The 24,811-nt window shown below is 34.8% G+C and overlaps 1 protein-coding gene across 1 annotated transcript in view; it reads left to right on the top strand.

Moving 5' to 3' along the window:
- The first annotated feature begins 19,856 nt into the window (after positions 1 to 19,856).
- LOC117345292 (ATP-binding cassette sub-family F member 3-like) overlaps positions 19,857 to 24,811 on the top strand; it is a 30,381-nt gene continuing 25,426 nt past the window's right edge. Inside the window, exons 1-3 of the mRNA XM_033908351.1 lie at positions 19,857 to 19,938; positions 20,503 to 20,647; positions 22,073 to 22,211. Of these exons, the coding sequence (XP_033764242.1) occupies positions 19,866 to 19,938; positions 20,503 to 20,647; positions 22,073 to 22,211 (357 nt within the window). The 5' untranslated portion in view covers positions 19,857 to 19,865. The remainder of the gene's footprint in view (positions 19,939 to 20,502; positions 20,648 to 22,072; positions 22,212 to 24,811) is intronic.

Here is a 24,811-nt window from a genome sequence, read left to right as displayed (position 1 = left end):
GCATATGTGGTACTCAACATTCTCATTTCCTTTAAACGTCTGTCTGAACATATACCACACCGTTTACCTCACCTTTGATTTAATTTTCAAAGTTGAAAAGGATTCGTGTCTTCGTGATGACATACAGGAATTCCCAGCTCATTCCCCAGTAAATTCCAGGTGATATATACCATGCACTACTGGTATCGCTCTAGTTAGGTATCAGTAAACAGGATGTAATATTGTTTCCCTGTGCTGTTAGATAAGTAAGTCTTAATAAAAATTGGTAGTAAACAGCCAATAAAAAGATAAGTCTCACATTTCTTTTCCGTATTAAATTTCAATTTAGATTAGTTCGTTCCGGATGTATGTTGCCTTGGATGTGTTCAGTTTCACCCAAGCCCCCGCCCATAGTTTTAAGTTGTACCAATGTGGGCCCTTGTGGTAATTTCCAATTTAAAAAATAAAAGAAACGCATATTACATATAATATATGCAAATAAATTTCCATTTTATGAATTAGTCAGATAATATGAAACGAATACCAAGTATGATTCAAGCGGAAAATTTATCCAATTCATGACTTAAGATTCATATTTTGATTAAGTAACAAGTATGAAGATAACACATCTTTTTACCAAATAAGAATTTGATAGATAGCATCATCCTGACTTCCCCCATATTGCAGTGTTTACCGTAAACGTAGAAATTTACTCGAGGGGGAAATTTTCGCTAATTACTAGGAGTCCTTTTAATCGCAAAAATTTCGCCCACGCGTATTATTGATATCAATTTGCGTAGTCTCGAACTACAAACGAAGGTTGATCGATCGCGAAAATTACCCCAACGCGTATAGTTTACATACAGAAATCGCGAAATTAACCGCCCGCGAAAATAACCACGTTTACAGTAAAAGTTTACTCGATATCCAATACCTTGTTCTAAATATTGCGATTTGCGCGATAGATGTTGACTACCGACAGAAAAACAGGGTTTCTAGAAATGGCGGTTGATTAACACCCTGGTTTTTTCGCCAATATCATGATCTTATTATGAATATACATTTTGTATCATGCCGCTGTCACCATCCCAGTTCACATTTTAGGGACGTTCCATTTAAAAGACTTGACCTTTATTTAGTAATTAAGTTAAGCTCTCCGTATGGATAAAAGTACAAAATAAGTAGCGGAAGACTGGATATAACGAATACAAATAAGGTGAATTTTCAACATGTCATTTACTTTTCTAATGAATATTGTGATGAGTTCCGCGTATCCTTTTGTAAACAAAAGTTTGACAGCAAGGTCACATAACGAGCCGGTATATAATACTATGACATAATGAGATATCAGGATGATTACTTAACCTCTTTGAATAATTAACACAAATTACGTAGCAGAAATGTGACGATGATTTTGAGTGCTCATCTCTGAAAGTGTATTAAATAAGTACTCATATTATTATAAAATTTTCCGAATAAAAGGATACTTTATTCTGACTCCCTTGTCTATTTAGTCTTGGCGCGTTAGGAAGCCATATCCCTTACCTGTAGCATATGCTGAGTACCAAGCTGTAGTTACGCTTCTCGACCAAGGACTTCCTGATTAGAACCTGTGAAGAAATGAACTATAAGATGGCAGCTATGCTTAATGTTGAGGTGCTCGCTGTCTATGTAGTAGTGTTAGCTTTAGTAACTGGTCGACACATCCCCAGTGAACACAGATATGTCCAGAGTGACTTGCTATCGAATATTTCCGAAGATGACCATATTGACCAACAGCACCTGACGGAGGGACAACAAATTCTGAAGGAATCGAGGATCCCACTGAAAGAACTGATGCAAAACCTTCTGATCGATGATGAAGATGACAACGATTTTCTTCTGCTTTATGTGACGTGTAAGTTGATGGCCTTTATTCTTCTTCATGTGAAGTGTAAGTAGATGACATTTAGTCCTCTTCATGTGATGTGTAAGCTGATGACATTTATTCTTCTTTATTTGTTGTGTAAGTAGATGACATTTAGTCTTCAACATGTGATGTGTAAGTAGATGACATTTAGTCCTCTTCATGTGATGTGTAAGTAGATGACATTTAGTCCTCTTCATGTGATGTGTAAGCAGATGACATTTATTCTTCTTTATTTGTTGTGTAAGTAGATGACATTTATTCTTTTCCTCTTGATGTCGTGTAAGAAGATGACAATAATTCCTCCTTATGTCATGTGTAAGAAGATGACAGTTATTATATTCCGCTTTATGTCATGTGTAAGTAGGTGACACTTATTCTATTCCTCTATATGTCATGTGTAGGAAGATGACACTTATTTCAATTGTATTCCTCTTAATGTAATGTGTAAGTAGATGACAGTCATTACATTCCGCTTTATGTAATGTGTAAGTAGATGAGTCATTACATTCCGCTTTATGTAATGTGTAAGTAGATGACACTTCTTCTATTACTCTTAATGTAATGTGGAAGTAGATGACAGTCATTACATTCCGCTTTATGTAATGTGTAAGTAGATGACAGTCATTACATTCCGCTTTATGTAATGTGTAAGTAGATGACAGTCATTACATTCCGCTTTATGTAATGTGTAAGTAGATGACACTTCTTCTGTTACTCTTAATGTAATGTGTAAGTAGTCTAAGAAGATGACATTTATTCTTTTCCTCTTGATGTCGTGTAAGAAGATGACAATTATTCCTCTTTATGTCATGTGTAAGTAGGTGATAATATTATATTCCGCTTTATGTCATGTGTAAGTAGGTGATGATATTATTTTCCGCTTTATGTCGTATGTAAGTAGGTGACACTTATTCATTCCTCTTCATGTCATGCGTAAGGAAGATGACACTTCTTCTATTCCTCTTAATGTAATGCGTAAGTAGGTGACACTTTTTCTATTCCGCTTTATGTCATGTGTAAGTAGATGGCACTTATTCTTTTCCTGTCATATGTAAGTAGGTGATAGTTTTCTATTCCTCGTAATGTAATGCGTAAGTAGATGGCACTTATTATGTTTTGCTTTATGTCATGTGTATGTAGATGGCACTTCTTCCATTCCATTTAATATCATGTGTAAGTAGATAAAGCTTATTCTATTCCTCTTTATGTTAAGTATAAGTTGATGAAACTTATTATATTCCTCTTTATGTCTGGTGTAAGTATATTGTACCAGAAATTGCTCGAAACAGCGCATGAATATAATCCATAATATCATTTATCACAAGCATGTTTCATGTCGTAGAGACGTTTTAAATATTCCATGTGAAATACATAAGCGAAACAGACATCAGCATTTGTAACCGGATCTTGTATAAATTATTAAACTGTTTGTTTAAAAATACTATAAACATCATTAGCTTGCAATGTTTTAAATAGATACGGATCGTGATCAAATCTGTGATAAAATCATGTACATGCAGTTAAATTAAGTCCAGCCCTACCTATCACACAACTGCCATCCGGTCAGCAGAATCCCGAACACCACATGAATATTATATTGCATCCCGCAAAATGCTGTTTTGTAAAATTTCCAAAAGCAGTCGAAAACTCTTGATAAGAATAAGTTAAGTACATGTTCATTACAAATAGTCTTCGTTAAAGAAAATACATTGTAACATTATAATATATTTGATAAAGTGAGTAAGTTTAAATAGACGCCGTATGTCTGTTTTAAAATTAGATTTCGATTGCGAAATTCGGCAGTCATGTTGGCCAACCTGTTAGGCCATGAATCATCTGCATGAGGTCTATAGGATGTTTGAAGGACAGTGTAGTTATTCGGTACAAGAGTTAATTATCATTTTCAAACAAAACTGTACATGTGTTTTGTTCATATATGTATTAATTGTTTGATAATGTCTGTACACGTGTATTGTTTATATATGTATTAATTAATTGACAATGTTTGTACATGTGTATTGTTTATATATGTATTGATTAATTGACAATGTTTGTACATGTGTATTGTTTATATATGTATTGATTACTTGACAATGTCTGTACATGTGTATTGTTTATATTTGTATTAATTAATTGACAATGTCTGTACATGTGTATTGTTTATATTTGTATTAATTATTTGACAATGTCTGTTTCTCACTTGACAGGTAAAATTGAGTTTAATCACTGGAAATGTAAACCAATGACCACGCCCATCATTACTAACAGAGATAGAGACATTAGAGATACGATAGACTCTCATGGTAAGGGTTTAAAGTATAAAGCTATTAACATATCCATATATATTTTATTTTTACGTGTAAATGAAAAGGTGCTCGTATTCATATTAGATTTCACATAAGTGTATGGAAAGTTCAATTATAAATGATCGAAATACAATATATATTTATCTATTTATTTTATTTGTTTTTTATTATGTATTTATTTATTTAATTTCTTTATTATTGATTATTGATTATTTATTTACATATTTATTTATGTGATTGTGTTCTGATTCATTTCGTTTTTAGATTGGTCAGTTGGTGGTAAACTTCTATGTCAATTGTGTTCATTAGAAGAAACTACTCAAGACATGGAAAAGTGTGAAGCTCGGTTCTGTTTTTAATTGATAAGTATATACTTTATGTGAGGGAGCATGTACTGCCAGTATTCTGTCCTTGTGTATCATGACTTATTATATAGTTTGTAGTTCGTTCACCATACCATGAATTTCGACATATTTGTGCGTTTATTTTTTCGCGTTTCCACATGTTTAAAGTTCGCGGCAAGATGATGGTTAATTATGAAACGAAAATTATGACTCCCGTGTCCAAAAAATTGTAACGCATAACTTTGAAGTGCTATAAATATTCTTTTAATACATATTTGGTCCTCGACATTTTTTTCGCGCCTAAGAATATATATATATATATACAGTGGAACTTCGTTAACTCGAAGTCGTCGGGACCACGAAAAAACTTCGAGTTATCCGAGTGTTCGAATTAAGCGAGTTATCGTTTTTGGTGAAAAGTTTGGTCAATATTTGTCAACATTATATAATCATTATAACTTCGCTCTGTCGCTCATCAGTTTAGTGTGAAGACTGGTCAATACATGTAAATATATATGTAATGTTTCGTTATGTCACTTGTAATTTGGTGTAGTTTTGCCGATATACAGTCACGATAAAGTTTCTTTCACTTAGTCACTTCAATAACGATCTGATGTGCAAGTCATGTTTGCAAAAGGTAAACGATAAAACGGAATTCGACAAAATAACAAGTTATTAATGTCAAAACAAATAACCGTTTAAGTTTAACACAGATTGCATACAAAACGTAACAGAACCATTACCTTTTATTGGACACAACGTAAGGATGTATTTGCATATTTGAGGGATATGAACTTTAATATTTATTGTATACAAGACACTCATTTTACTATAGATTTAGAAAGTATTATTAGAGCAGAATGGGGCTACTCCTGTTACTTCAGTTCTTTTAACTCTAATTCAAGGGGGGTTGCAATCTTACTCAATAATAATTTTGAAGCAAAAGTTATAAAAGAAAAGAGAAGTCCAGATGGCAATTTTTTAGCGCTAGATATTATCACGGATGAAAAGAGATTTACCCTTGTTACTATATATGGCCCAAATTTAGATACACCTATTTTTTATGATAAGGTTGTAGATACTATATCAGAGTTCAATAATGATTCATTTATTATCTGTGGAGATTTAAATTTAGTATTGAATCCTGATTTAGACTGTAATAATTATAGGCAAGTTAACAACCCTAGAGCGAGAGAAAGAGTTATTGAAATAATAGAGGAAATGGGGCTTATTGACATATATAGAGAACACCACCCAGATAGTAAAAGATACACATGGAGGAGAAGAAGTCCAATAAAACAAGCAAGATTAGATTATTTTTTAATTTCTGAGAACCTTTTATCTTGTATACAAAAAGCAAATATTGACCCAGGCTATAGATCTGATCATTCCATTCCATGTATTACAGTAAAATTTAATGAATTCAAGAAAGGCAAAGGTCTATGGAAATTCAACAATTCCTTACTTCATGACTTAGATTATTTGAAATTAATTAATAAACATATTCTAGATGTAAAAACACAATATGTTGTGCCTATTTATAATCTGAATAGTGTAGATGATATTCCAAACCAAGATATTCAGTTTACAATAAACGATCAACTCTTTTTAGAAACTATTTTATTTGAAATTAGAGGGAAAACCATTTCATATGCGTCTTATAAGAAAAAACAAAGAAATAATCAAGAGCAAGATCTCTGGGAAAAAATTATAAAAATAGAAGCTCAGGAGAAGGTAAATTTAGAAGAATTAGAGGCCTGCCAAAAAGAATTAGAATCAATTAGAAAGTATAAACTTAAAGGGAACATTTTGAGGTCTAAAGTAAAATGGGTTGAAGAAGGTGAAAAACCTACCAGGTATTTTTTCAATTTAGAAAATAGGAATTTTGTTACAAAAATTATACCAGTCATAGAAAAAGATGGTGGAGAAATAATCAGGAATCAAGAGGAAATTTTAAATGAAGTGCAGCAATATTATGAAAGATTGTATTCAGAAGACAATAATTTCCAATTATTGCAAAATATAAATTTGAATGAATATCTTAATGTAAATAATATACCAAAATTGAATTTTATAGAAACAAACAGTTTAGAGGATAACATTACTTTAAGTGAAGCATCTCAAACTCTAAAAAATATGAAAAATAATAAAAGTCCAGGATCTGATGGCTTTACAGTAGAATTCTTTAAATGTTTTTGGAAACAATTAGGTCATTTTGTAGTAAGATCAATTCAATATGGATTTGATATTAAAAATGTATCTGTTACACAAAAACAGGGAATCATAACATGTTTACCAAAGGGAGATAAGCCAAGACAATACTTGAAGAATTGGAGACCCATTTCACTTCTGAATACAATTTATAAAATTGCTTCATGTTCAATTGCAAATAGAATAAGAAAAGTGTTAGATAAACTTATCAATACTGATCAGTCTGGTTTTATTTCAGGTAGGTATGTAGGTGAAAACACTAGAGTTATATATGATATTATGCACTATTCCGAAGAGAATGATATTCCTGGAATGTTACTCACAATAGATTTTGAAAAAGCCTTTGACTCGGTTAGTTGGGATTTTATTGATAAAGTGCTTGATTTTTTTAACTTTGGGGATGATATAAAGAACTGGGTTCATATTTTTCAAAATGGTTCAAATTCATCTGTAAATCAGGGGGGCAATTTATCTTCATTTTTTAATATCAAACGTGGATGTCGACAAGGTGATCCTATATCTCCATATTTATTCATTTTATGTGCTGAAGTCCTAGCAATTAGAATAAGAAATAATGATAATATTAAAGGAATAAATATAGAAGATACTCCACTACTGTTATCTCAATATGCAGATGATACATCAGTTATCCTTGATGGATCTAGAAATTCATTAAGAGAGACATTGGATGAGTTAAAAGGATATGCAGATATATCTGGGTTAAAAATAAATAAAAGCAAGACAGAAGTAATATGGATAGGTAGCATGAAATATAGTGAAGAACAATTTTGCCCAGAATGGAACCTACATTGGGGAAACCAAAAATTTAACATATTGGGTATTGACTTCCATGTAGATTTACATAAAATGACTAAAATGAACTTTGACAAGAAATTGGTTAAACTTAAATCTCTTTTGAATAATTGGAATAAAAGGATACTTACTCCTATTGGTAAAATACATATAATTAAATCTCTTTTGGTATCACAATTTAACCACCTTTTTATAGCTCTACCTGATCCTGATTTAGCATTTATCAAAAGACTAAACACAGAACTCTATAGCTTTCTTTGGAATAGTAAAATAGACAAGGTGAAAAGGGACATTATCATAAAAGACTATACAGAAGGGGGTTTGAAAATGCTTGATATATATTCTTTTATAAAGGCGCTAAAGTTATCATGGATTAGAAGGTTATACTCTAAAGCAAGTAAATGGCAACTAATCTTAGGCAGAAGTATTGATATAGGTATGTTAGCTAATTTCGGATCAGGATACATCAGAAAATGTGAAATGAAATGCAAAAACAAATTTTGGAAAGATGTGTTCAAATCTTGGGGATGCCTTAAAGAGAAAGAAGAGACATTTTTAGTAAATAGGAATTTTTCAATAATGAAAACACCCATCTGGTTTAATAAAAACTTAACAGTAAATAATAAAATGGTGTTTTATAAGAAATGGTATCAGAAGGGGATTTTTATAATCAATGATTTATTTAAATTGCCAAATTTAAATACTTTTTATACTTTTCAGGAATTTAAAGATAAATACAATATCAATACCAACTTCCTTACATACCATGGTATAATAAACTCTATTAGGAAATACACTGCTCACAAGCATATAGAAAATGAAAATCTAACTTATCCATTAGTACCCATTCATTTAGAATTTTTTTTTAGAAATATTAAGGGCTCTAAAGATTTCTATAACATACTTTCTTTAAACAATAATATATCTACAGGAAAAAAGAAATGGAATAGAATGTTTGAATTAGATGATGAAACTTGGAAGAATATATTTATGATCCCTTTCGAAGTTACTAAAAGTTCTAAATTACAGTGGCTCCAATATAGAATAAACCAACATATATTAACCACTAATTCATATTTATTCAAAATCGGATTGACTGGTAGTCCAATCTGCTTCTTCTGTAAAACAGAATCAGAAACAATTGTACATCTATTATGGGAATGCAAAGAAGTACAGTCATTTTTTGATAACTTTGAATTTTTGCTAGATACGCTATTGATTCCATTTACTTTCAATAAAGAAACTTTCATTTTTGGCATGAGAAACAAGAAAAATATATATTATAAAACAGATAATCTTATATTACTCATTATGAAGCAGTACATCTATAGAACAAGATGTTTACAGCAAATTCTATCGGTACAAGCACTGAAACTTACTATTAGAGATAATTACAATATTCAAAAATATGTTTTTATTGGTAAAGATAAGGGAAATATAGAAACATTTCATAATAGATGGAAAAAATGGGATAAACTTTTACAGACAACACCCAACTCTTGACAATACTTAACTATTTTTTTTTTGTCTTTTTATTTTGTATGTTATTAAGCACACTGCGATAATCTGTTATTATACAAAATGGCACATCTCTCTCTCTCTCTCTCTCTCTCTCTCTCTCTCTCTCTTCTAAATATTATGTACAAAAGTGTTTGCTTTTGTGTATGTTTGTGTGTGATGAGGGTGCGTGTGTGTGTTGATGTGTATTTGAAAGTGCAAAAGTCTATATTGTTGTGACTGCGAGTGTGTGTGAGAAAGAAAAAAAAAAATTATGTTACACATATGTCATTGATTATGAATTGCGCCTATGATGTGAATATTGCTGCTGCTGCTGCTGCTGCTGCTGCTGCTGAAGATGATAAAATTGTGAGTTTTATTGAGGGTGAATCATCATGATGATGATGCATGTTGATTGATGATGATGATGGTGATTGAATGATGATGATGATGATGATGATGATGATGATGATGATGATGATGAGTAGGATGATGATGGTGATGATGATTGAATGATTATGATGATGATGATGATGGTGAGGATGCTGGTGATTGAATGATGATGATGATGAAGATTGATGTTTGATGAGGATTGATGATGATGGTGGTGGTGAGAACGAGGATGATTATTGCAGATGAGGATGATGACTATTGAAGATGATTTGATGCTGATGATGATTTGATGATGATGATGATGATGATGATGATGATGATGATGATTTGATGATGATGATAATGATTGGATGGTGATGCTGATGATAAGGATGAGGATGATATGATGAGGATGAAGATGAGTGTGAGTAGTTAGGATAATTGTTAAAAGATTATGGCAGTAGTGTGCATGTGATATATTAAAATTATTGACTGTTAATGATATATGTGTTTTTGGAAAATAAAAAAAATTATAAAAAAACCCCTTTTATTGGACATATATAAAATACTGTTTGATCGGCCTACTTACTTTTTATTGATAACCACGCCATTTCCATGTGTATTAGCACCGGAAGTTGGGCTGCGCATGTGCGTATAAAATGTTACTGTAACTGAGTTGGCGTTTTATCCGATTTAATAGACAGCACTGGCCGTTACAGTTGTACTCTGAACACCTCGGCAGTAATTACGCTATTGTTTCAGCAGTTTAAAGATTTAATAGGCGCCGGTGACCGTGTCATTTCTACACCTGTAAAAACATCAGCCGGGTAGATCTACCGGTGTGTCAGAGATTAGTTCCGCTTGAGCGAACGGGTAGGTGAGTTGTTGACTATCGTGTGAACTGATATCGGCGACCGCCTTGGGAAATTACCTGATGTAAGTAAAGCAGTACTTTTTATCACCAAGACTTGTTGTTATAAGATTCAACCGACAATTTCTTTTATGAATTTATGAAACACTTATAATAGCATGTAGGTTAGTAGTGCCGATATGTTCAGTATTACAAACGGAATTTAGCTCTTAAAAAATGTCGGCGTTTGCCACCGATCGACGAAAATTATACTTCGAGTTATTCGAACATTTCAAGTGAGATTTTTTATTGTTGGGACCAAATTTTTACTTCGTATTATCCGAGTTTTTCGAGTTATCCGAATTCGAATTATCCGAGTTTTTTTTTTTACTAAGATAAAGAGAGAATTCGGCCGGGACCGGCGAGGTACTTCGAGTTAAGCGGGGTATTCGAGTTATCCGAGTTCGAGTTAACGAAGTTCCACTGTATATATATATTTAAATATTTACATTATTATTAAGGTTTCCATATTTTCCGCCAGTCGTGCACATCATTGTATATATATTGACACAAAAAAACACAGATGTGTAAGCGAAACCTTTATCCTTCCCCAAGATCAATGAAACGAGAGAATAATATAGAAAACAATTAGTATGAATACTTGCATGGTTAGCATTGATTGGAAAAGTCCAAGATTCAGACCAGGTGTTCCTGAAGAGTAACCAACCCATGCTTCATCAACGACACCTGTCGAGTAAAGCTAGGTCACCGGGTCACCCGTCATATAAATCTAGGCCACAACCACAACCGTAACGTAAATCTAGGCCACAACCACAACCGTAACGTAAATCTAGGTCACAACCACAACCATAATGTAAATATAGGTCACGACGACACCCGTAATGTAAATATAGGTCATGACCACACCCGTAATGTAAAAATAGGTCATGTCGACACCCGTAATGTAAATATAGGTCACGACGACATCCGTCACGTAAATCTAGGCCGCGACGACATCCGTCATGTGAATCTAGGTCACAACGACACCCGTTATGTAAATCTAGGTCACGACGACACCCGTTATGTAAATCTAGGTCACGACGACACCCGTCATGTAAATATAGGTTACGTCGACACCCTTCATATTAATCTAGACTATGACGAGACCCGTCATGTAAATCTAGGTCACAACGACACCCGTTATGTAAATCTAGGTCACGACGACACCCGTCATGTGAATCTAGGTCACAACGAGACCCGTCATGTAAATCTAGGTCACAACGACACCCGTCACGTAAATCTAGGCCGCGACGACATCCGTCATGTGAATCTAGGTCACAACGACACCCGTTATGTAAATCTAGGTCACGACGACATCCGTTATGTAAATCTAGGTCACGACGACACCCGTCATGTAAATATAGGTTACGTCGACACCCTTCATATTAATCTAGACTATGACGAGACCCGTCATGTAAATCTAGGTCACAACGACACCCGTTATGTAAATCTAGGTCACGACGACACCCGTCATGTGAATCTAGGTCACAACGAGACCCGTCATGTAAATCTAGGTCACAACGACACCCGTCATGTAAATCTAGGCCGCGACGACATCCGCCATATAAATCTAGGCTGCGACGACATCCGTTATGTAAATCTAGGCCACGTCGACACCCGTTATGTAAATCTAGGTCACAACGACACCCGTTATGTAAATTAAGGTCACAACGACACCCGTAATGTAAATCTAGGCCGCGACGACACCCGTTATGTAAATCTAGGTCATGACGACATCCGCGATATAAATCTAGGCCGCGTCGACACTCGTCAAATTAATCTAGGCCACGACGCTCCAGTCATTGAATCTAGGCCACGACGACACCCGTCATGTAAATCTGGGCCACTACGACACCCGTAATGTAAATCTAGGTCACAACGACACCCGTTATGTAAATATAGGTCATGATGACATCCACGATATAAATCTAGGCCACGTCGACACCCGTAATGTAAATCTAGGTCACAACGACACCCGTAATGTAAATATAGGTCATGACGACATCCGCGATATAAATCTAGGCCACGTCGACACCCGTCATGTAAATATAGGTCATGACGACACCCGTCATGTAAATCTAGGCCACGACGACACCCGTCATATTAATCTAGGCCATGACGAGACCCTTCATGTAAATCTAGGTCACAGCGACACCCATAATGTAAATCTAGGTCACGTCGACACCTTTCATGTAAATGTAGATCATGGTGGCACCCGCCATATGAATAAAGGACATGACGACATCCGTCATGTAAATCTAGGTCACGACGACATCCGCCATGTAAATCTAGGTCACGACGACATCCGCCATGTAAATCTAGGTCATGGTGACATCCACCATATAAATATAGGTCACGACTAAATCTATACAATTTGTGTCACGTCCTCGAAATGAGCAATAGGGTGGTGACAATGGAACCACCAGGCGTATTGACGAGGATCGAACACGTCGATCTTCGTATCGCACAAAAGAAATAGAACTCCGAAGAAATCATACTGACTACATTTCCCACTTTTTAAAATTTGCATCCCTCGAAATGCTGTGTGGTAAATATTCTAAAAGCAACCGAAAAACTATCACTGAAACCGCGAAATTTGGAACACGCCCAAGACCAATTAGAAAAGTATGAATATTCCTGTTGAACCAATGAACTAGGTTGAGGAAAGCAATAAGGCAGGAGGAATCCTGACACCAAACTCAAAGAAGATTTTGTCAACAAAAATATCAATAAGTCTCACGATTTCATTCTCGGTACATCTCATCTCGTGAAAGGGCCTGTGCATGATAGGCAAGTGTTTGTGAACCGCGTGTCAATCTTGCTGTATGAAAACCTTAGAAGACAGAGATAGCACTAATTAATTACGATTTTGTTCACCTATACATATATTGTATATATATATATATATATATACCGTTCGCAGTATTTGGTTTAGATTTGAATGTTAAAATATCAGAGGAAAAGACAAGACAGATATAATTAACATGTTTCAATGTTTCAATGATAAGTTTATTGTTAGAAACAGTAAATAAAAGTTTGAGTTTATGTCTTTAAGTAACAGCAAACCTTTGACATTTCCTGACAATTCTCGACGATTGTTTTTTGTTTTATGATCTTTACTAGTCGTTATGTATTTTTAGTAAAGAAATACATTTGTTACTGTACAGAATTTGCCCTTTTTTAATATTGTTTGTACACATATTGTTTTATCATTTAAATAATGTTATTATAGACGTCTTTTTTACGTTTAATGATTAATTGGAAATATTCAAAAAAATATATTCATTACGCATCTGTTGTTTAAGTAATTTTAAATGTGTATTCATTTGTATTTCTGTTATGCAATCCAAAAACCAAAATTAAAAATAATATATAAATATACATGTTTTATTGTCTATACTTCTGTGGAACCTTGTTCATATATACAAATATATATAGTCAAACCTCGTTATCTCGAAAGTCAGCTGGATAAAAAACTTCGAAATATCCCGAATATTCGTGATAACTGAGTATGTTTCAAATAGGATGTTTACTGTTGAAACTGAATGTAAACCTCGAGTGATTAAGGTCTTCAAGTCATCAGAGTTCGAGATAACAACGTTTGACTGTATATAGATATTTCCCTTTGAACAAGGATACGTTTAGTCTCGGCCACAACAGAACGCCATGGCCGCACTGTCACCTGAGATGTTTTGTACATTCGTGTTCATTTCGTCGGGAGCACGTCACACTTGCGTCCTTCACGTTTCTTGGGAAATCGTCGAGTTTTTGTACATGCTTAAAGGCCATCGATGTTTTTAAGGGCGGTGTGCGTGCTCAAAATCACGTAAGAAGACCCAAAGGTGCCCCGTGTAGTGGAAGTACATGTATGGAAGTATGGCCGGTTGTGACCGAGACTTTGCTTGTGAGAATATATTGATGAATTCTGTATATTGACACTGTAATTTGTATTATTTCAATTTTAAAGAATGATGTTTCATTGTCAAATTGAAAACGTTATTCCATACTATAAAGAAAATAATCTTATTAAAATACAGATCATCGTTACAAATATATACTACGTTATGGAGATTTGAAGGTAAGACCGGTCAAATAATTCACATGACTTTTCAACCAACCAAACAAATCACGACAAAAAAAGTTTATCAGAGTCAAAGGCACCCATCAATATTGGCTATTATTATTTTCTTTAGCTATACGCATAAGCTATATTATACAAATATATCATGATTTATATATCGCCCAAGGTATACCTACTTGTTTTAATTCACTTAGAATCACTGAAATCTCGACTTTCCTGTAGACCTAGAATCAAATTCGCCATGACTGTCGTCTGGTAGTGAGTGACAAGCGCTTGAAAGAGTAAGACTTAATTCCAAAATGTCACGCGGTTTTCAATGGTTCGCACGTGATCGTACGATATTCATTTTAGCCGTGCAATAGTTCCTAGTATTACATTATGGATTTGATTTTCCTTAAATATGCGTAGAAGCTATATTTTGAACTATTGCACGGCTAAAATGAATTTTGCACGGTCACGTGTGAACTATTGAACTGCCGCGTATTAATATGCAAAACTAAAAAAATTGGAAATATATGGAGATATTACAATTTATTACAAATCATAACAAATAATAAGCAAGTTCACTCTTTTAAAAGGAAAAAAATGATAAAAATCTACACAATTTCTTTTTTATAATATGACAAAAATGTTGTGAACTACTTCTTGTGCGTTATCATTTCAATGATCTTGTGAAGCGGCCTTCAAGTATTAGCCAATCAAATCGCATTTAACCACGTGATTAAAAAAATAGTCTCGGTCAAAATTCACCGTGTCAATCAATCAAAACGCATTTACATTTTATTCCACTTGTTGTATAAAATGAATGTTATTCAACAGTTGTAATGATTATTTCATGCCTTGGGAATTGAATAACACCAACCTATGGTGGTATAAACTAATATACACAATTAACACGAAACAGCGATAATGAGTAGGGATCAGAACAAATATATCCGGAATCACATTATACACATATACTGGCGATTGGCTGACATTTTAATGGATGTAAGACAGATCACCGATCCTTTTTACGTCTCACCGACTATAGTCAGTGTTCTGTCACCGTCAGACATTTATTATTGCTTCCGCCAGGGAAGCACCAGCCAATCAACGTCGAGCAGTTGCATTGAGGAATCTTCGCTCACAAAAAAAAAAAAAAAAAAAAAGAATAGTCTGTTTTCAACGAGAATGCATACACAATACAAATATAAACGGTTTGCTGACTTTAAGGGGATCTAGCAAACATTCGTTAACATTAAAATGGAAACTGTAATGTTTAAATCGGGTTTAAATCGAAATTGAAGAGTCTTGTTAATAATAAGTTGATATATATATTTTAATCATCTGGGGCTGGAGAGTGAGCACCTTGTCACCAAAGATTATACATGTGCTACTCGATCATTGTTCATTTTGACTTTAAACATATGTTATTGCCAAATGGAGACAAAGGATCAGATACAAGTTTTTTTCGACTTATAGACGCCCTCTCCCACCAATGAAAACATTGAGATAGGCATAAACATATAGAACGTCTGACGTGGACAAGTTCGCAAGAAAGAGTACAAAAGTACACATCAAAATGTATTGCTGGATTTGATGTAGTTTTTCACATGTCGGAACACAAGAGAGTTTAGGTTCACATAAAGATTTGAAATTCTAAACAGGAGAAGTTCTAAATCCAAAACCAAACCTAAGGCATATAAAATTTGAAACATATTTAATCTTTCCAATTTATACAATTTACATCCAAAGAAAAAGTAAAAGGCATTTTCGCAAGGATTTTCATATGTGCAAACGGTGAGTTTAGTGTCATATTATAAAGAATTTGACTGCAAAAACAATAATTCCACTCTCATATTGAATTTGTGTATTTGCACCCTTTGACCTTTGACCCTTGGAATTTCTATGAACTCTCAAGAAAACCATGTTTTGAATAGCTTACTATACATATATGCAGCTTGGTCTTGTTGGCGAAGGTAGCCAAGGATATGTATTCGAAGTGAGACCAAAGAAGGATTACGAGTGACCATCATTTTCGTCAGTCAACAGTGAAAGTTATGCTTATAGGATAGTCTTTCTCAGGTTGAAATTCCTTCGGTGGGAGGTAGTGTTAGGGGTGAAGTAAAACAATACATCGGAAAGTAAACGTGACCATGTACATTTATCAAGGAAATGAATAAAAAGAGTGAAGAAAAGAACTAGAGAGGGGCCGTCTGTGAGTCAGTTTTCGAAACAATGACACGCAAAGTACCTCATTTATTTTAGATCGGTTGTAAGCTTGTCAAATGAGGAAACCAAGAAAGAAATCGGTGCTAGAAGTTATCACGTTAACAACACCATAGCCTGGCATCGACATTTACATAGCGGGCTGAAGTTAGCAACGGATTCGTTGTTCGAATCCCCTATCATGATTTATAAGAACAATACGTTGAACATAATAACTGAATCCCCAATCCACTACTGCAGCAGATTCGTTATGTGAATCCCAACGTCAAATGTCAGTAGAAAGAAATATCAACTAAACTTATAGAACTGAATCCCCAATAACGAATAACGAATCCCCTGCTAACTTTAGCTCGCTCATTTTATGACGTGCAGTGAAGAAGGATGGGATCAAGTCCACAAAATGAGAAAACTGAATATTAAGAAATAATCAAAAAGCATAAACACAGAGAATGAAAGCTGCATATTTTCCAGCTTAATCGGCAGATCTAGAAATCAGAATGTCATCCATTCGGGTGATTGCTAATGGTTATAAAAATCGGTGGTTCTATTTCTCCAATGACCCACCAATTCCTTGTAGTCAACCGCGTGAAATATGATTTCCAGGCTGTGCCATACCAGTTAATGACAATCTTATTTGATGATGCAAGCTGTTAAATTAAGGGATCAGATGGGATGTCATGGCAATGTACCTGCGATATATTTCGGTGGAAAGTGGCCTGTTGAATACACAGGCGCTTGCATAGAAAATGTGATTTTCATTTTCTTTATATGACAGTGGTATGTGTAATCTGTTTGTACTTAACAGATTACACATACCACTGTCATATAAAAAAAAATGAACATCACATTTTCTATGCAAGCACCTGTGGTTCAGATCGTAGGCCGCACTGGAAGGCTGATCATAAGGTACATGTAGTTGGTGTTATTTATCTTGATCATAAAGAGGAAGTCTAGATGAATTTCACACAAGCATACAATGCTAATCATTAAAACCGCAGTCTCATTCAAGCCATATATAGAGATTGCACATCACTTTAACGCCCAGCAGTTGGCAGCCGTGGAATTTTGGTTTAAATGCTGTAACCTCGTCCATCATCCAAGTTAGTGCTACTACCGTGTTGTTTTACTTGTATTGCTAACTCGTGATTCAGCCATGTTATAAATAAAATTGATGTATTGCTAGGGTCCCTGCTGATATCTTGACGTTTGGTTGGCTCATTTTGTTTAACGTCCTATAACAGCTATGGCCATTTAAGGACGTGCCAGGTTTTGGAGATGGAGGAAAGCCTTAGTACCCGGAGTAAAACCGTCTGTCTAGATGGCTAGTGAAAACGTGTTTAGACACCTTAACCACCCAGCCACCGCGGCCCAAACTTGGCGTCAAATCATATACAATTGTTAGTTTATCTTAAGCATTGAACTGTTACCAAATGGTAGTATACAGTCGACATGAATACAATTTGGGTGACAGATAAATAGAATGTCGCCCGTTAGTATACATTCTCATGATACAATTTGGTTTACTAACGACAAATAGGCAAATGCAACACAGAATGTAAATATATCACTATTAAGTATTACAAGGCTGTGTTTCATCGCCCCCGAGACATACTACGCCAGCTTGGGAGTGAGGCGACTAGATCGCCCGTCATCAGTATAAACCGGGTGGTTTTCTGTTGTGCGTCTTTGACAGTATGCTTCAGTGAGGTAGCACTATCAAGTCGGCGTCAATTCCGCGCTATCACAAGGAGACAATGTCAACTGCTGAAATAAGAAATACAATACATGGTATTCAGAGGTACATGTTCAGGAAACTTGTTAGCTAAATGGTATGGTGGAGCATCATAATCACACCGAGGAAAAGATGTGAAGTCTGTAATGCTCGCTCATATACCTAATCAGAAATTTAGTTAGTATATACAGCTCTGGCCTAGTGCTTTCGTTTTCACAGAATATTTTGCATTCTATGTAAGTGACATTATGCATAGAATGCTCAAGCTTCCGGAACAATTCCCTTTGCATTGTTACATGGATTGCCAGGTAAACAATGCAAGTTGTTATTGTTTTATACGTACTGTAAAGTGTTGATGTACCAAATAAATCTTTACACTGCACTTAAAACAATTTAACTATTATATAAAATACGTCAGGTATCCGTCGTTTTCCCTACACTGCACTTAAAACAATTTAACTATTATATAAAATACGTCAGGTATCCGTCGTTTTCCCTACACTGCACTTAAAACAATTTAACTATTATATAAAATACGTCAGGTATCCGTCGTTTTCCCTACACTGCACTTAAAACAATTTAACTATTATATAAAATACGTCAGGTATCCGTCGTTTTCCCCAAGATACATCACGTATAGTATAAAAATATACTGTATTTACTTCATTTGCTTATCTCCAGGTAGTGGGTGGGCCCGTATACAACTAACTAACTAACTAACTAACTGCCTGCCTGCCTGCCTGCCTGTCTGTCTGTCTGTTACAATACCTGCTTTGCATGACCATACTATGTATTTATATGCGTCCCTGTTTATGTTTTTCGTGCTTTTTCTGTTGTTTTATATCATATATGTTATATGTTACAATTAAAACATGCTCGAATTTTAAATTAAGATTCGGTATCATACATTGACATAACAAAATTTCTGTTGCGTTTCAATTAAAAGTAAGCCGGATATCAAATGAAATTGTCTGCTTTAACCATTGTCAGTTACGTTTATTTCGGTTGAGCTAAACGACATACTCATGAATTTGATACTCTCCCGACTGAAACGGATATACCGGATAAATGAAAGCAGAACCTGAAGTGATGCATCGGCGCATTCGAAATGTAATCTATTAAATTTCGCATGATAAACATACATATGTGCAAATATTTTATGATAAACAAAAATTCATATGAAATTTATATATACATTAATAACATCCGAATATATTATAGTATATTATAAAAATTCAACGTGAGACAAAGAACACTTATGCAGTTCGATTCTATATTTAGCAAATCGAATGCACCTTTAATAGGCGGTTACTCTTTAACAGAATTAATATTTTAAACAATCGCTACTATTTATGCATAAGAGACCAACAAGAAAATTGTCAGGCTTGTTTTGTTTTAAAATAAAGTTGCATAATACAGAATTTAAAAATTGATTTTGTTTTCATATCATACATTATTTTATTTACAAAGACCATTTTTGTTTAGAGAGTATAATCTGACAGCATGGCGGCCTACGAAGCCATTCTGACGGAATGTTTTTCGTCAATTGACACAGAAATCATCGATTATGTAAATGGTAAACCATGCTTATGTATGAATAGTGGTTAACGATATATTTATTTACCAAGTAGATCAAAATCATTCATGATTTCCATTCAGATTCATCATGAAATCAATCAATATCTGATGAATACATCGGAGTATTGCACAACACACGAAGGGACAGCTGATCATGACATGGCCAGTATTGCCGGCTTTTTGATGGATCACGTCTTATAGAAGACTGTATATATTTGAAAGGAGATAAAAATGAAAAAGAAAATATTACAAACTTTTATCAGTTTTAACAAGAAGGTTTTCCTTTCCATTTAAATGATTTTTCATTGATATAAGTTTCACTTTCAGTGTTTCACATGTTTCAGATCTCGTTGATGGTTTTCAAATAACTATTAGGTACTACAATAATTGTAATCCTCGCATTGGCGATATGATGTCTAATATATAGGGCTACATGTTCTCCATCCCAGACCATGCATTTTTTCTGCAACTTACATTCACCACAAATAACTGTGATAAGGAGCGAGATGCTTGTAAATTTGATTACACTGCAGAGCTAATTTGAACCTTGACTATTTTGAAGGTCTGCTTGAAGATGGACATGATGAAATTGACACACCTGATGACCTGTTTGAGGCCATTGGAATCATGCTTTTACAGACAGATGAGAGCAAGACTGAGGATGACATCAAGGATATATGTGGGAGATTATATGGTATCATGAATGGGTAGGAACAAATTATTCATAATTTATCAGCCCACATTTAATTTTTCAACAAATGAAATTTTGCAGGTTTAGGTTGTCATTGTTTATATGTAGTGCCCATATTACCATAAGCTTTTGTGACATAGTTTTATTATTGTACATCTTGGTTTTATTACCTTATACTCTGTCGCTGGTAAAGGTACCCCGACACTCGGACTCGTGCTGGATATAATAATATAGTAAGCTGGGCTCCTGATACAGATCACTAGGGGATGGGATAAGATAATTTAGAATGTAAGAGTTTGCATAAACAAGTATGGTTATGTCGTCTGTTTCCATACTTCACAGCCTTCTGGTGAGGTGCGGAACAGCAGGAGAGTGAGAGCGGAACAAGGGTTGTTTGATAGCGAGGTATTATCTCTAGTCTGGCTCCCCGGAGCAATACCTTAAATTATGAGAGTGAGTACACAAGTGTGGTAGCTCCATCTGTGCCCATGCCTCGCAGACCTCTAATTATATAATGAGGCATGGGACAGCTGGAGGGTGAGAGGGCTACTTGTGAGTGAGGGCCAGGGCTAGATGTATTACATGTAGCCCTGCTCCAAAGAATAATGTGGTACTGTATGTCCGACAGCTGGAGTGTATTTTACCATCTTGGTAATGTGTCAGGGTTAGTATCTTACCCGGCTACATTTGTGCTCGGGTGATAGAGATATATAAATAGAGAGAGAGAGGGGAGATGAGAGCAAGGGATTTGGGAGAGAGAGTGAACAGCAGCGAGACAAGAGGAAGAGATTTCAAGAGTGTGCAGGAATTCAAATTGATGCTACATTGTAAACATTGTACTGGGATAAGATCTATTAAAGTTTCTGAATACAGAATTAAAAACTAGGAACTGTGGATTCAGTGTTTTGTTTTAACCCGTGCATATGCATGTGTACAGCCCACATTTTATTTACCTGTAAAATTGCTTGGTTGTAGCGGCTTCCCGAGGGATGACGGATACTTATCAGTGGAAATAAGTCTTCACACACCAAATTTCGCTACAAAATATATTGCAATTTAACAGGTTTAGAACAAAAAAGTCCCAACAGTCTCGCATTTTACAATTGAGTGTACCCTATGTAAAACATCAAAATTTCAGATTTTGGTATATGAATGATAACCTCACCTTATATTTTTCCTTATCATGTACACTAACATGCTTGAACAGTTTTTATTTCTTGCATGAGTTTCACCGATTTGATCCCATTTAAAATTGCAGAAATTCATCAAAAATGTGAAAACTGTTCAAACGAAAATTGTTCATAATAAGCAAAAGAGGTGTGGAGGGAGTTCTAAATTTCACATCATATTGAGAATGTCAGATTATTTTGTTTTGAGAATTCATTATTTAGATAAGGTTTGGAAAATAGAAATGGAACTTTTGTACTTCTGTCTTTTACAGGTCTCGGGATAGTAACTCTCCAGATCAATCTCATAAAAGGATGCTGACTGCCCCAGTTCAAATGTCCCTACTAGGCAAGGAAGGCGAACCCCTAACCCAGACCAAAAGCATTTGGATAGCCAAAAAAGAAAATGCATCGGTAAATCATCTTTTGTATACTACGACCATCATGTTTTTGAAAAATTCTAATTGTAATCAAAGATGCTTAACTGTCTTTGTGCCAATTCTGATTTGCCTTGGACTATAATGATCATTAATCTTTTTATTATTATCGTATAATTTATGCTCCATCTTTCTATATCTGTTGCCATCCATTTCTTGAAATTCTTTCGGTCTATTTCTTAAATAAACACCAGCTATCTGACTTTAAAAATCAGCAACTACCCGTTCTGAAATGAACCCCCATCTAATTTTGAAAAGGAGTGAGAAAACACTTCATTTTCCATTGGTTATTCACATACACCAGATACACCTCTACAACATAAAGGGAAAATCTTTCCACAAGCAGTCATGAACGATTACTCAGTATGTATTATCAAAATAATATCATGTACATTGTATATTGTACACAGCAAATAAATTCACATATACACATTGACATAATTGAGATATGCAATATACCACAATATTCAATATTTGGATATACAAATCAGTACCACTAGGGATTAGAAAAGTGGAAATTCGCTCGCCAAAGTGGAAATTCCTACCACTTTTGGCTTAACCTACCAGAGGTTTTTAGTAGTTTCCACTGTATTTTTTATATTTCCGCAAAATGTTTCCTATTACCACTGCTTTAATAGTCTTTCCACGGATTTATCACTCTTACCACTAGCTGTTTATTCTTTCCAGTACAATTTAGTAATTACCACTAATTATATATAATTTGGTTTAATTGGTAAAAGTAGACCGCTTGTAACTATAAATCGTTCATCTGTTTCAGAATACTTGCCGATGGCCTCGTCACGGCTGAGCGCGTTCACCTGTGTGTCAAACGTGCCCCGTGACGATGGCAAGTAAAGGCTTCATACAGTGAACGCGCTGTAAGTTTAGCTGAACCATAGCTCTTGACGACCATGGAATTATTAAATGTATATGAACCAACTGATTTATGGTTGTTTTGTTTTCATTTCCATCCACTATTTTTACAGTTGAAATCAAAATCCTTTGATGATACAGCGCTGCGTACATATCTGACGGTAGGTATCTAGATGTGCTGCTAAGTGAATCAAAATTACCATGTAAAACCATATGACTATCTTCTGAGAGATGTGTTTACCGAAATTATTAAAATGTCCCACACAAAGTTGTATTACGGTGTTTGTTTTCACTTCCAACGGAGAGATCTCGACATATGTGTCTGTGTGTTGATAGCAGATCGAGAGCACCAACACTGTTACGTAGGTGTGACACGTGGGAACACACTAAGTTTAGCTGAGCCATAGCTCTTGACGACCATGGAATTATTAAATGTATATGAACCAACTGATTTATGGTTGTTTTGTTTTCATTTCCATCCATTATTTTTTTAGTTGAAATCAAAATCCTTTGATGTGCAGCCGGGGACGTCGTCCCCGATTCAGCGCTGCGTTTGCTGTGGGTACATATCGGTAGGTATCTAGATGTGCTGCTAAGTGAATTAAAATCACCTTGTAAAACCGTATGATTATCTTCTGAGAGATGTATTTACCGGAATTATTAAAATGTCCCACACAAAGTTTTATTACGGTTTTTGTTTTCACTTACAACGGAGAAATCTCGGCATATGTGTCTGTGTATTGATAGCAGATCGAGAGCACCAAAACTGTTACGTAGGTGTGACACGTGAATCTCGGCCGAGTTGTGTGCGCTAGACTTTATATTTTGCTGAAACTGTAATAGATTCTACTGGATTATTCGATTTTAAACGACAATACATTGTAGATATCATTTTACTGTTTTGCATGACTTCTGCATGTACGGACTATCCGCGTTGTCTTGGATGACCTTTCACCTTCAATAGATGGCGCTGTGATTGGGAACGTTTGTGTGCTTTTTTCTCGAGTTATATTTTGTGAAATAGTGCGGTAGCGCGATATTGTATTGACATTTGTTTGGTACAACAATCAGACTACTACATTAACGGTATTGTAAAGAATTCCATGATAAAAGTGAACTAAATTCTACGTCCCGGATTGAGGTAAATGTGGTTAGCAGTAACTACAGATTGGTACTTTTATTGTAGGTTAGTCTACATCATCCTCTCGGATACAATGAAGTGTACGGGTAATAGGATTATCTGCGACGGACATGCAATCCAATGATTATTGATAGTTTCTTATTATTATTTTGAATGAAATATGCCACCGGGGAAAAAAAGGTATGGTTGATAATCAGAAGTGTCATAGATTTTACTTCAGGAACTGGAAATTGGATGACGACGGGTCCATAGTTTCATTTTATTTTGGTATGTCCATTATATACAGATCTGAGGGTAAAATATATAAAGCAATGTTACTACAAAAGACCACCGGTTTTATTAATTTATCCAACTCTTATCTGTTAATAATGTTAGAGAGTTGTCAAAAGGTAAATATCTCTACTTGGCTAGCAAAAGACAAAATTGATTAGTGTTGATTATATATCGAACAATTTTCATGTACATGTATGCAACACTCTCCTGTACACCTCAGTATTTGTTTAATGTTATATATCTTGTATACCTGAAGGCCTTGGGGCTTTTGGTAAATAAAAAAAACGGGA

The sequence above is a fragment of the Pecten maximus genome, chromosome 16 (assembly GCF_902652985.1).
Source record: "Pecten maximus chromosome 16, xPecMax1.1, whole genome shotgun sequence".
In the NCBI taxonomy this organism is placed as follows: Eukaryota; Metazoa; Mollusca; class Bivalvia; order Pectinida; family Pectinidae; genus Pecten; species Pecten maximus.
This window is presented reverse-complemented; position numbering and strand designations above follow the sequence as displayed.